At 33.6% G+C, this 14,477-nt stretch overlaps 1 protein-coding gene across 1 annotated transcript in view; it reads left to right on the forward strand.

Moving 5' to 3' along the window:
• The window catches only part of LOC111613755, a gene marked incomplete at its 3' end in the record, with an annotated part of 17,945 nt that continues 3,468 nt past the window's right edge, over positions 1-14,477 (forward strand). Inside the window, exons 1-2 of the mRNA XM_023355104.1 lie at positions 1-7; positions 512-1,680. Coding sequence (XP_023210872.1) covers positions 1-7; positions 512-1,680 — 1,176 coding nt within the window. The remainder of the gene's footprint in view (positions 8-511; positions 1,681-14,477) is intronic.

Below are 14,477 nucleotides of genomic sequence, written 5' to 3' on the forward strand. Positions count from 1 at the left end.
ATGTCAGGTACGTTAATAAGAAATTTCTTCTCAAATTATTGTATTCTAAATATGAATATTTTTAGTTGTAGTCCCATACTATGTCGGCAATTAAAAAAATCAAAACAAACGATATTAGTTGCAGACCATATCAAACAGAATGGTTTGATGAATATGGTGTGATTGAAAAGAATAAAACGATTTTATGTGTAATTTGTAACGAAAAAGTCACTTCACGTACAGTACCGTACATACAATTGTGATAATCTGAAGTTATTCTTAAATAGATTTATATAAATTTTTCTTAAACAACTTAAATAAATAATTTAATTCAACTACAATTAAAATGGGAAAATTGATAAAATTTAAAATAATACTTAACATCAAATGTGTAAATAGATTTGATGTTCTGTACTTGAAAACTATAAGTCACAGTGAAAACAAAAGTAAAACCCCGAAGTAATAATCGAAGCAGGAAACTTGCTTTTGTTTTCAAATTGTTTATATAGATTTACGGTGTGAAATGTCTTAGTTNACGAGTCATTTTCTCGATTGTGGGAGGCCGCTAAGTGTAAGAAAGGTGGGTTAACTGTAGAGAACAGAATACTATATCGGCAAGATAGTTGGTTCGGCAGGCCCATTAAGCAGATAGTTGTTCCCCAAGATCGGAGAGCGGAAGTGCTAGATTTAGTACACAAAGCTCCGTGCGGCGAACAGTTAGGCAGTCGGAAATCGGCAAGTCGCATGCGCGAGGGCTTCTATTGGCCGGGAATGGCGACCGATATCCGGAAGTACTGCCAGAATAGTCGTGGGTGCCCAGTAAGTGCGCCTGATTTAGTCCTGGATAGGATCCCAGCTACACCACTTACTCGGTCCTCAACCCTGTTTCAAGTGGGTAACATAGGCAAGATTGAATCGTTAGATCCCTCGTCATCTAACGGTCATCGATACGCGGTTTGCATAATCAGCTTAGGCATCCGTTTGTCAGAAGCGGAAGGGATGAGATCGCTGTCAGCGACGGCCGCTTGTTCAGTGCTTTTGCAATTCTTTACCCGGACGGGTTTTCCCGAACCGATTTGTTACGATCAGGGGACCAATTTCACTGCAAAATTGACGCGTGAAATGACCCGTATGTTAGAAGTAAAGAATGTAGAGATAGATCCGATCAAAGCGATTCCCGATATTGCAAGTAAACACGCGGCCGTGAAACGAAAAGAGTATGCAGTGCCTTACAAGTTGGAAGCACGGCAAAAGGGATATAACATCGGGGATATGGTTCTCGTGGAAAAGTCTTCCCCGGATGACAAATTGGATGTCCGGTGGGAATGGCCGGATGTGGTAGAAAAGCGAACATTCGTTCTAAGAATAGTACTCGGTTTCGATGGGAGATTCGGGGAACTGGATCAAACTTCGTCCCCGCGACAGCTGTATGATCGCGGACGAGGGGACAGAAAAGTACGGGGAATTTCACCGCTTCCCCCGACAGCGGCACGGACCGAGCTGGATGACGTGCCGTTGGATTACAACTCGAGGTTTGGTAGTAGACCGAAGAAGAAAAACATCTGGACGCTTACTGGAGGGTGGATCCCGAAACGGTTTACCCCATTCCGGATTTCGCTAGCTTTACGAAAGCGGTTATTAGGCATCGGTTATAAAGGCATCGCTGCGCGTAGACGGGTAAAATTCCCGGATGGTCCGGATGTNACACAAATATTTGTTATATTTGGGTTTCTAATTAATAAAAAGCGACGAAACACCATTTTAAAGTGTATTTTTATTCAACTAATATATTTATAAATAATATGTAGCCCAAGAAGTAGCCAATGCACCAAATGATAATTTCTACGTCAATCAAAAAAAGTAGCCACATTTAGCGCAATGTAGCCAAATCTTGCAACGTTAGAAGAAATACTAAATAAAGCTGTAGTTGTGACTCAAAGGATTATAGACAAAAATGCGGAAAAAGTAGAGAAAGGAGAAAAGATAAAGTGAGAAAGGTTGGAAAATTAAGGGTCAATATTTGCATAACAGAAGATCTATTTAACCTTTCACACTACTTTTTATCTTTCGTTTTTTCTCAACTTTCCCTCCTTTTCCAAAATTTAGGTATATAATTCTTTGAGTCACAACTCCAGCTTTATTTAGTAATCCTTCCTCATTCACACATCTCCAAGTATTTGAGAATATTTCTATTCCACTCAAAAATAAAATATGAATAAAGTGAAATTTCGTTTTTGAGTTTATACCGTTGAAATAAATAAATAATAAAAAAATTAAATCATTTGTCGATTTTGTTTACACGTTTATTGGGCCGCATTGGAACTTGCCTTGGGCCGCATGCGGCCCGCGGGCCGCGAGTTGGACACCCCTGGTATAAATAGAAGCAGAGTTCTTACGGTAAGCCTTCCCCGTAAGGCTTACCGTAAAGAACTGTCCATCCCCATGTTTAACGGAATAATATACAGCCTATGTCCACCCTGAAGTTCCATTCTAAATATTAGTGAAAAAATTTTTGAAATCCGATGAGTAGTTTCGGAGATTACCTGCTGCATACAAACTAACATACATACATACATACAAACATTACCTCTTTATAATATTAGTATAGATATAGCCTATATATATATGTGGGGTTTAGACGAGTAACATTCCTAAACTGTTCAGACAATAAATTTACGAGGGGTTGCGGGGGAGGCGAGGAGAACGAGGGAGAGAGTCAAGTAAGGGGAGAAGCGAGAAAGACGACAGTTGATGACGACGCGAAAGTGAGAAAGGGCAAAAAGACGTTACGAAGGCGAGAATATTATCATTCTATCAAGACGGTTACAACGGTTACGAACGCTGGATTATTGTCATTTCTATTTATCTATCTCAATAACTATCCCTATATCTAAAGCTGCAGCCTTGTAAACCAATTTAGAGATAGAATATGGCCTATAGTTTACAACACGACTGGTTTGGGGGGGTGGTTGAATTTTGTAAATCAAAGTCAACATACTTTATGTCGATGGTGTACACTTGATTTCGTTTATGTTATTTATACTATTATAATAACAGAGCACTATAATAATAGATTATTACCTTATTATATGAATGATGATAATAATACATGTATTATTTTTTTATGTATTACGGAAGTATTATAATAATCCAGAAGTACTTTGTTTTTAGAAAGACTTATGGTTGGATGATTCTGAAAAAAAACGTTTATAAACGTAAAACAGTATGAATATACATATAAATTTACTAAACTCAGGTAAAAATAAATGAGAATAATTGTAAAAGTGTAGTTAATCCTCCAAAGCTAGAAGCATTTGAAACAATAGGGCATGGAACAAAAGGTCAAGACAGAAGCTTCTAGAAGGTCAAGAAGGAAGGACCACGTGCAAACGATGAACATCCAAAGACGGGAAAGAGAAACTTTACATAATTATTTACGATCGTTTGTATATGTTTGTAGCTGACAAAGTATCTATTAGAAGGCATGGCTTTTTGCATGAAAATTCCCACCACACAAACCCGACTCGATGCTTATTCGTTGAAGGATAGTCCATTAGCTGAAATATACCAATCAGCTCAACAGGCATGTGAACAAAGCTTTGTTTCATCCAATAAACAAAAGAAAGGTGTTCCATAGATATAACATGGAAAGGAGGAGTATTGCAAAAACTGTAATCATGTCTGTAGCGATCTAAGCTTTGATTTGCTTTCTTGTATGTGTCTTTTGACTGTCTCAACCAATAAATGTTTTGTCACCCCCTCCGAGCCATAACTATTTCGCGAAATACCGTCCTCTTCCGGTGTAAAGTAATTAGAGGCGAGGAGGCAGATTATTGGCTGATAAAATTGATAGTCAACTTCTGTTACACTGTAGTTGGTTACTTTCTGTCTATGTTGATATTAGATCAACGAATCAGCCACCTGTGAAAACAGAGCTCAAATTTCTGCTAAGTGTCATCCCACTAAGGCTACAATCTTTGAAATATGTAAACAATCGTTATAAAATTGCTTGTTTTTGCCGTTTTTTAGCTCTAATTAGCTAATTTATTGTTTTTAGACAGTATTTAGGCGAGTAAACAATCTTTGAAATATGTAAACAATCGCTATAAAATTGCTTGTTTCTATAGTATTTTTTAGCTCTAATTAACTAATTTGTGAAATCTGGAATTTAGTAATCTAAAAATTTAATTATTTCTTCTTCTGTTATATAACGGATTGGAAAAAAAACGATCTTAGTTGAGAACATTTGAAACCCTCCTTCCATAACTATCAACATTCTATTGTTTCCACGAAGCCTGCAGCTGTACAGTACTTGCACAAAAGTTTATAATTAGCATCCAAATGTCGTCATTTGTTCTGGGTCCCTGGAACACCTATAACCTTTATTTCCTATAACAACCGATCACGTGACAACATCGGATACCGTCGAGTTGAATGTTCGAACCCGCCATAAATTCCAAACCTTCAACATCGAATACCGTCCGTTAGTCACGAACTTTTATACTTGTGCCAATTTGGATTATCTTAAAAACTTATAGGATATCTGTGTGACATTATTGAACTCGAATCGTCGTGGAAACCTACAAAGAGGTATGAAAATCCGTGTAAACTCTCTCTTGAGGTCTTAAGCGTTTTAGCTTCGAGATTACTGTTTGTTTTTGTCAATCTTGTCTATTTTAATAAATTCTTGTTTTATTTGTTTAATGGTATACTCCTTTACTCGTATACGGTCTACGCCTTATCGTCGACACCAGCTACTCTCCCTCCACTCCACCGACATAGAGCAGAAGTCCCGACCCTAGGGACCACTCTCATAACATAGCCATCTTGACAAGTGAGCGGAAAGGGAGGTGCGACCATCCCCGACTTTCCTGGACGTTCACAAATTTATTCTTAGTATTTAGATTAGTAAACATTATTTTATAACTGTGAAGTTATAAGTTATTTGGTAAAGTGAACCATTTCCCTCGCTGTTACATACCATAATATGAGAAAATATGTAAAGAATCGCATGCGAAATTGGGTAGCATAGTCGATTATTTTAAAAATCGTCGAAATAATATAAAAATAATGTTTCTTATACATTTTCGCTAAGAAAACTTGTGTGGACTTCGACCCACAGATGACTCATCCACTCACTGCTAGGAGAGTAATTACAGAAGTAGTGTAAATAATGGCAATATCTTCTTATTTGCTGTAGCTAAAAGGCTGTGGTTTGTTTTGTTTTCGAACAAAGGATGTGCGTGACTGATAAATCTACGATATTTTTAGCGAATTTTTATAAATAAATATACTAATTTCTGTTTTNTTAAATAGATTTATATAAATTTTTCTTAAACAACTTAAATAAATAATTTAATTCAACTACAATTAAAATGGGAAAATTGATAAAATTTAAAATAAAATTAATATAAACGAAAAAGGTTATGAAACTTTAACATCCTGAAAAACTGCTCTATTACTTTACATTTTACTAGAACCGAGGATGTTTTGCTTCCTTCCTCCACACCTCATATCTTAGAATTTTGCACACCACCTGGTCAAATGACACAACATTTTTGGGAAAAAGATGAAATCATAATCAGTAATAAAAATATGGATTTGAATAGACTGGGGGCAGTTCATCCCAGATAGAACATGCCATAGAGCCAAATTTATTGTAAATTCTCTCTATCATACGGATTATAGTCATAGAGTAGACATATGTTTTATGTTTTGTTGTTTATTTACTTGTCGTTGTTATTTTGGTCTTCTGTAATTAAATTGTTGATTATTATATTACTGACTTTTGTAGTCGAGTATTTGTTCCTTATGCACAACCCACACAGAATCTTACCACTTGGGTTCTGAAAAAATTTAAGCCTTCCGGTGACAAAGTGAGCAGGTCTAATGGATCTGACGATTATAGGGCCTTGACCCTCGTCCGTATTCTCACACAATGTAAAAAACATTTTGAAAAATTTCATTTTAATTTCGGCCTTTCAACAGATGAGAAAAGAACATATTTTTCAAATATGTTCTTTTCTTAACTGTTGAAAAAAGAAAATCCGTTGTTTTAAAAACGTTTTTCATTCCAAAAAATAACATTACAGCTGCTAACTTTCAATTTGCCCATTGCATTGCTCGCCACGGGAAACCACTTTTACAAGGAGAGTTTGTAAAACACGTGTTTTTAGAATGTGGCGCTACTTTGTTTGCAGATTTTAATATATTACGAAATTAAAATAAACTTAATATTTTAATAAAAATTAATTAAATCTCAATAATAATAATAAAAGACGCTTTTAGTTAACGAGTTTAAGATAGAGTAAGATAATGTAATGAATACGATTATAACAAATTGGAGGGCTTATCACATTAAGGCCGACAGAAACTTAGACCAGATGCTTTACAAAAAGCCAATTGCTATAAATTCCATAAGACTGTGCGAAGCCAACTAACTGCTTTGTTACAAATAATGTCAATAAATTTAGAATTAATTTTAAATTCACTGTCCTACGTCAAGAGTCCAGACTGGGTTAAACAATTGGTAAAATTGGTGTTAGATAATATATTTTTTTGAATTTCAAGGTAAATATTACCGACAATCGGAAGGTATATGAATGAGATCCTGCATAGGTCTTTGATTAGCAGAGTTGTGAATGATCATAATTGATAAAGAAATCAATAAAACTCGAGGTTAATTTATCAAAGATATGTATATGATTGTTTTATTTTCTACGATAAAAGCATACCAGATATTGACTGTTTCGTTAAAGAAATTAATTTAATAAATAAAAATGTTCACTTCCGCTGTGAAAAAGTAGTAGATAATAATCCGAATTACTTAGAAGGTACTATAGTTAGATTAAATATTAAATTTTTATTTATGAAGTATATTATAGAATGTGCTACCCGTAAAGTTATAGGCTACACTTCAAATCTAATATACCTCTGTATCAATATAGAAAATGAACACTTTTAGATGCGTATTAAATTATAGTGTCAAGCGCATTCTCAGAAAAAACAATCAATTAAAAAAAATAGTACAGGAGAACATAGAAATTCTGAAAATACAAAACATTAGAATTAATAACAACGTGGGACTGAAGCTAAATGAAGGGTGGAATGTCATCGTTTTTAAAACCGTGAAAGAAATGCTGAACAGATGTGAAAGTAAAGTCACATCACATTGTAAAATGAAAATTGTAACAAGGTAGTTGGATTCACACAGTCTTACGGTATTGGTGTATTTGTTTTCTTTAAGGTCTGGAAACCATTTATTTAATAATTGTAAGTTTATTGTTTGTTTCCTTTCCTTTTGGTTTTAATATATTTAACAATATTTTATTACTAATAGTAAAACCGTCTACCAGAATTCGGACAACGTGGGAGAAAATAAGACATTTACTGGTCCCAAAAAATGTAATTGGCCTATATCATATTTAATATATAAAAGAATTTTATGCTCGATAGATTTTAGTACTTTAGTATTTAAGTTTTATTAATTTCCGCGACTCTACACTTCGCGTTTCCATCCCATTTAATGTTGCGATGCATAGTTTAATAAGCCCTGATTTGGAATATCGAGGATAATTTTGGCATTATATGCTTGGCTATAGGGCGTAAGGCCGAGACTCCACTAGCTTAAAAACGTATATAAAATCCCTCACCGTAAAAGCTTTTAATCACGTGACCATGATATTTTTTGCAATTTAGTGGTATGTAATAAAAAATAAGCTTATAAGTGCTGTATATCTTCTTAATAATACGTTAATAAAAGTTAATATATTAGAGTAAAGATATTATTTCTACTAATATATTTGTAATTATAGTACAGAAAACATTCGTGGAATATAATTATTGTTTTTATATCAATATATCACGTATACAACAGTAACTTCGATTGTACCGTCGCCGTAAAATCTTCCCTAGCGGGACCGCTACCGCAATAGAGATGCAAACGCAAATAGATAACGTGATTAAAAGTTTTTACGGCGAAGGTTTTTACGCCCGATTTTATGCTAGTGGAGTCTCGGCCTTTTTTTATTACTCTTAACGAATTTGTGGCTTTCCAGAAAAACTCGTCTGATATACTGTATAAGCTACATATTCTGTCAATTATATCAAGTTAATAATATTCTGACACCGAATGGATGGCTCGAATGTAACAATTTTGTTTTACTTGTCTTTGTTAACTGCGCACTTGGACGCAGTATCCTAAACATATACAGTACCCCATATCTTATAAATGCTTTATCAGTTATGAGAACATTTCTTTAAATGAGTTATGATCGTAAATACCTAATGTATCTTGATAATTCAGCGAACCTTACAAGAGAAAGGGCAATGTTATTTGTCTGATGGTTTCAACGAATATTATCATTCATTCGCACTAGGGAAAGTTCGCGGTGCCACGTGTGGTCAAACACCGTGTCGAGTGTAGATTGCATCGGTTCCCTCACAATTCGTGGCACAAACTGGTTTTCCATCAGAGCACTGGAAATGTGTACCGGGTTTGACCGCTTATTGAACATCATGCTCCCAAACAACCATACTCGGTGTGTCGCGGGTGTGTAGTAAGTATCGTTTTCATGTCAAATAACATTAAACCTAACTACATTTATAATAATATTTTATAATTACATAATTCCTAGAAAACGATTTTTATATTATGTTTACTTTTTAAACAAAATATTTTGTAAATATTNACAAAACTACAGTAAACTGTAATATGACTTTGCTAGAAAACAAAAAACAGAATGAATGTAGAGCGAATTTGAAAGGAGATACCACATTTGAAACAATACTTGCATCCATAAAAGTGCTTTTTCTGCGAAACATCGTGTTTTTGATAGAAGAATGCAGAATTTTTATAAAAATTCTATATATGAATATTTTTCATTAGCTTATTATCATAAAATTTTATCTGTCCTACATTGCTTGCTCCACACTACCCCTTAGAGTTTGTTATGAAGAGAGAAATACAGTACACACCGTACAACACGGGTTCCTATAATTACGATTCCTATAAGACGGCGAAAAAATTGTGACGGTATCCGTACAAACCTGGTAAAAAAACTCCTATAATTCGGTAAAACGTCATCGGGCAGCCGAACTACTTTCCGCCGTCCAGCGCCATGCTATGGAAAGTTTAGGCGAGTAAGTTGAGTTTACTATCGTCTGTACAGTATGTAAATTAGGTACCATAAGTCTAATACAGCACTAATTTTATACATTTCTTGTGAAAAAAATATTTCTTNAGTAAGTTGAGTTTACTATCGTCTGTACAGTATGTAAATTAGGTACCATAAGTCTAATACAGCACTAATTTTATACATTTCTTGTGAAAAAAATATTTCTTATTCAACGGCCATAAAAATTATTTATATTAATAATGTCTCCAAAGTTCCACGAAGTTTTCGGAAGAAAATAACTTATCACAAATCGCCCGCTGTTTGGTGGGCTGTTACGCGACGAAAAGAAGCTCGAGCAATCGCGACGTCGAACGGTGCACACTCGGTAAGTAATCCTACAATTTTTTCTTTATAACGTAGTTTATATGGATTATTCCCCAAAAAATTATACATATTTTGGAAATGTTGAGTCGGATTAGTCTAGAATCAATTAATTTTATGGAAGAAAATCTTTCAAACAGCCGTAGTCCATAAACGTGTCGGGCTGTGATTGGCAAGGACTCGTACAAAATGGATTTATAAAGAACTAAACGTATCTACCGTGTTATAGAGGGGTCGACTGTAGTATATTGTAAACAAAGACATTTTACACCCTGAGGCTCTAGAAAGGTGCAGTTCGTTTAGTGCAGAAGACAACATATTACTTTATAACATCTGCAAATAAAACCTATTAATTAATTTTTATTCTCTGGTTTTTTCAAAAATAAATTTACAATAATTCAAATAACACAAATTTACAATAATATATGTAGAGGAGAAGGTGGTATTATGGAACACTGCGGGTATTATGGAACCACCCCATTTCGAACTGATAATAAAGGCGAACTGTAGCAGAATGNGAAGAGTATTAACCATGTTTCTGTCGACTTTCCAAATTCTTTTAAGTTTGCTTATTATATCTCTTCTAGTGATATATTCATTAGGAAAGAAATGGAGTAACAGAAGAAAACAACAGAAAAATTATTCGTCTTCCTCTGCAACTGATGGTAAGAAAATGTTTTAAAGTATCGTTAATTTACAAAAAAGAACTTTATAACAGTCTTCGGTTAAGTAAGTTTTCCGTGATTTTTATGCAGCATTTACGAATATTAAAACGAGGAAAACGAATTTACCTGCAAACTTTTTCTGCTTAGAATTATAATTTTTAATGCTCTATTGAGAATTATTTTAAATGATTGCAAATCTAAATAAAGAGTATTTTTGTATTATTTATTTGAAGTATTACTAACTTTGTAATCCTAAGAATAAAGCGTATTCTCTTTGGTTTATTTATAAAGATAAAGGTGTGGTTGGGACAGTAACTGCATTTATCATTACTTTTTATTTTTCGAGTGTAAAGAAAGTGATTTGTAAGTAAAGAGTTTGTCCTGGTGCGGTTGATTAAAACGTTGATATAACGAACGAAAATGGTGCATATGCCGGTTTATGGGCTGTCATTAGATTAAGCATAGTTATTGTGGTTTGGCTTCAGATGTCTTGCTTGTTGTGTTGGTGATCGAAGTTATTGATAGTTAGGAGAACTTCGGGAGTTATAAGTTTGATGTCAACTGTGTTTGGAAGATTGCTTTTAACGAGGTCGTCTGCTTTGTCGTTGATGACGATACTAACGTGGGAGGAAGCCCAGATAAAATGTATGTACTCGTCGTGTCTGTACTGTTGAGTAGTTTGTTATGGATGCCGCATATGATAGTAGAAGATTTGTCATTGCAGTTGTTTAAGGCGGAGAGGATGAATTTGGAATCAGTGCAAAAAACGGCAATGGTAGGTCTATCGATAACATATGTGATGGCCTGCAAGAAGGCATAGCCCTTGGCGGTAAATATGATGGAATCTAGCAACTAGTTGCTTATGATTCCTGGAAGCGTTTGGAGGCGCCATCTGTTATTATATTTTATTTTTAAAAGTTTATACTTTTAGCTGTTATAAAATGGGGATAAGTTTAATTTTAAAAGTGAGGAAGAGCTTTATAAAAAATTTAAATACTAATAACCAGTAAAATCGTCATTAAGCTCGACCCTGCTGGAAATAAACACAACCACTTTTATCTTCCCACCCGTCGACTCTTAACTATGAAAATATAATACAATCAATCTACCTCTGTAACACGCTTCTTGTCTAGACTTATATTCAATTTTACGATCTGTATGACGGCATTTTTTCCGCTAGACTTATTACATTATGAATTAGAAACAGGATAATCTTTAGAAAATCACATTTTTATTAGTTAAAGTATGAATTTCGGTCTTCGTGACTTTTTTCAACTCTTTGTGATATACGAGTAACTGTTTAGAAAATGATGCATACAAGTTAACATAAAATTTTTGCACTGTTACAAAATTTGTAAAAATTTTTAACTTAGATGGTCATGAGAAGCACAGAAATGGTGACGAATACATTNTTTGAAGTATAATTTTTTATTGTTTTTATATTTTTCAATATATTTGTTTTGTTTGTACGAAATAAAAAAATAATTTTTAACGATACAATAGTCTTTATTAGGCATAACTTCGACGAAAATTCAACGCGAAGTGACACGCCAAGGAGAAAAGTTCTGACATGAAATAGGTTAATATACTTTTTCGTACATAATCAGTTATCCAAAATATCGATTTTCCGAACAACCCCAGTCCCCAATTGATTAGGATAATCGACGCTCTACTGTATTTTGAAACTTATTATTTTTCATGTAACACTACTGGCAAAGAGACACTTGATACAAGCTTCAGTACAGATACACAGCTGGATGACCTTGAGAACAGCTGATTGTAAACTTTTGCGGGTTGTTCCCAACAACCACCTGAAAAGAAGTAGGTTTTCTACACACGTCTGAACTAGTTACTGCAAATACTCGATTGTATTATGTTATTTTCTGATAATTTTTTTTTTACTTTCTTCTTATCACTTATATTACAGTAGTACCTCAGGATACAAATGCCCCAGCATACGAAATTTTCAGAATATGACATGAAATTCGAACATATTTTTGCTCCACGATATGAACAAAACCCACCATACTACGTTATATTAGTTCGCAGCGCCATTTTTTATTCACTTCTGTTCATTGGTCTTATTCCACGTGTTTGCTTTGCTGTGGGAGGATCTCGCTCAATAAAGGAAATCTCGAGGTATTATCAGAAAGTGACTGATTTTATTGAAAAGAAACATCCCAAAAAGATCCACACTGGCCGTATTGCTGCTCGGAGTAATGTCACTTGCCTAAGTCATTTTAGAAACATTTTAAAAAGTAGGCAAAGTCAAACCTCTTTGGATAGATATTTTACCCAGCAACCTTTATTCAGTGAAAGTGCTGGTGGAAGTGAAGTAAAGAAAGCAAAAAGCAGTGAATAAAAATTTAAAAATATATATATAAAACAACACTAATTTTTCATTTTTTCTAAGTTATTTTTAAGCTATTGTTATATTATGTTATGTACTGTACGTTAAGTTTTAGTATCATTTCCCTCCTCCCTCCGCCACCAGTTTACACCTCCACCGTTGTCTATCCTCAAAGGTAAAGTGCAAATAAAACTACATTTTTTTTATCAATTATTATTTTATTATGGTTATTTATACATTTACAAGTACGAAATGCATTTTTCAGTGTTTTCCTTACTATAGTTATTTTTTTAAATGTACTACTTAGCTTTAATTTGAGTGTGTTTTTTGTGTTGGAACAAATTATTTGGTTTTACATGTAATCGTATAGGGAAAAATCACTCACCTTACGACATTTCCATGATACGATCTCAGTTTCGGAACAGATTAATTTTCGTATCCTGAGGTACCACTGTATAATAAACGTAACCTCATTAACCTAACATTGTTTTTTGTGCTTTACAGGAAAACCTCCTACAAAAAAATTAAAAAAACTTTTAATACACCAAATTATGAAATAGATTTCTCAAACATTTTAACATATAACTTAATTTCCTTTATTACATGTTATTTAGAAACGAATTCTCTTTCACATAACAAAAATTCGCGACGGATCACATGATACCCGCCGCAGTTCGGTGTACTTAGCGTAATGTCCTTGAGAACATCTGTTAATAGAGATTCACGGGATATTCTCATACAAATCGCAGGGGAGAAAGAGTTTCTGAACGGATTTGCATCAGATACCGTAAACATTCAAATACATCACAAAATTTTCGATTATGTATACTTTTTTAATAGGCGGGGACCGCAAAAATCTTCCAAAATTTAAACTTTCATTGGGTGTATAATTTCAATATCTTCTGATGTCACAAACAACATTAAATAGAATGTATTGTACAATAAACTTTGCCCGAGTTATCTCGTTTATAAACAGAACAGGAACTAATTTTGAAAAACTTGACCAGTTAACTTGCATACTGATTAAGTGTTACTGAGGTCCGGATTTTAGGAGATTGGAGCGATGTGCGCCAATTAGGCCCTGCGCTTGAAAGGGCCCCACAGCACATCAAAATTTATATATTTAAAAATAGTACATATTACAAAATTAAATATCTAAGTATATTATTTATATTAATAAAATTATAACAACAAATTTTTTCTTAAAAAGTTCGTGTCGATCATGTTGCTTGAGAGTCAAGAAGCAAGCACATTAGATTTTAATACTATTTTATAACATTTTACATAACAAAAACTTTGGAACATATAAAACATTTCTTTATAACTTTATATTCAGTAAAATTCAATTATATTCATTCATGAACATATTAAAAGATTTTTCATCGCAGAAATTTATATAGTTATATTCATTTAAAAATATAAAAATACTAAAACTTATCTATTTATGTTGATATTCAATAAAAATTAGTTATTTTTATTTTTGATATAGGTTTTTTAAAGTAGAAATCTACCTTATGCTTTATGACTTTTGATTTTCATAATTATAATTTCGATTCTGTTTAAGTAAATATTTAAAATCTACATTTCAATATGTAAATTAACTGTTAATTAATTTTGTCATTCAGAGTTTGAGGGGCCCAGCAAAAAAATTCATACGGGCCTCGCACCTATTGCATCCGCCCCTGGTGTTACCAGTTACGATTCTCTTCCTTTTAGCTCGTTTTCTCCATTAACAGATATAAAATGCCAGCAATAACTATATATGAATTTTTTTTTTGAAAATCAGAAGATATGCCATTTCATGTCACAATTTTTTTTCAAAGGTATTCGATAGATGACGGGAATTACTCTGTTGTTAAAAGAAAAGTATGACGTACAGGGGCAAGCAACCACTAATTTGAGTCCAGGGCATATATTTTAAATTAAATAAATTAAAAATATGGTTAAAAATTGCAGCCCGGCATTGTGACGATGGCACAATAAATA

The sequence above is a fragment of the Centruroides sculpturatus genome, unplaced genomic scaffold (assembly GCF_000671375.1).
Source record: "Centruroides sculpturatus isolate CEXI.00-Female unplaced genomic scaffold, Cexi_2.0 scaffold1565, whole genome shotgun sequence".
NCBI lineage: Eukaryota > Metazoa > Arthropoda > Arachnida > Scorpiones > Buthidae > Centruroides > Centruroides sculpturatus.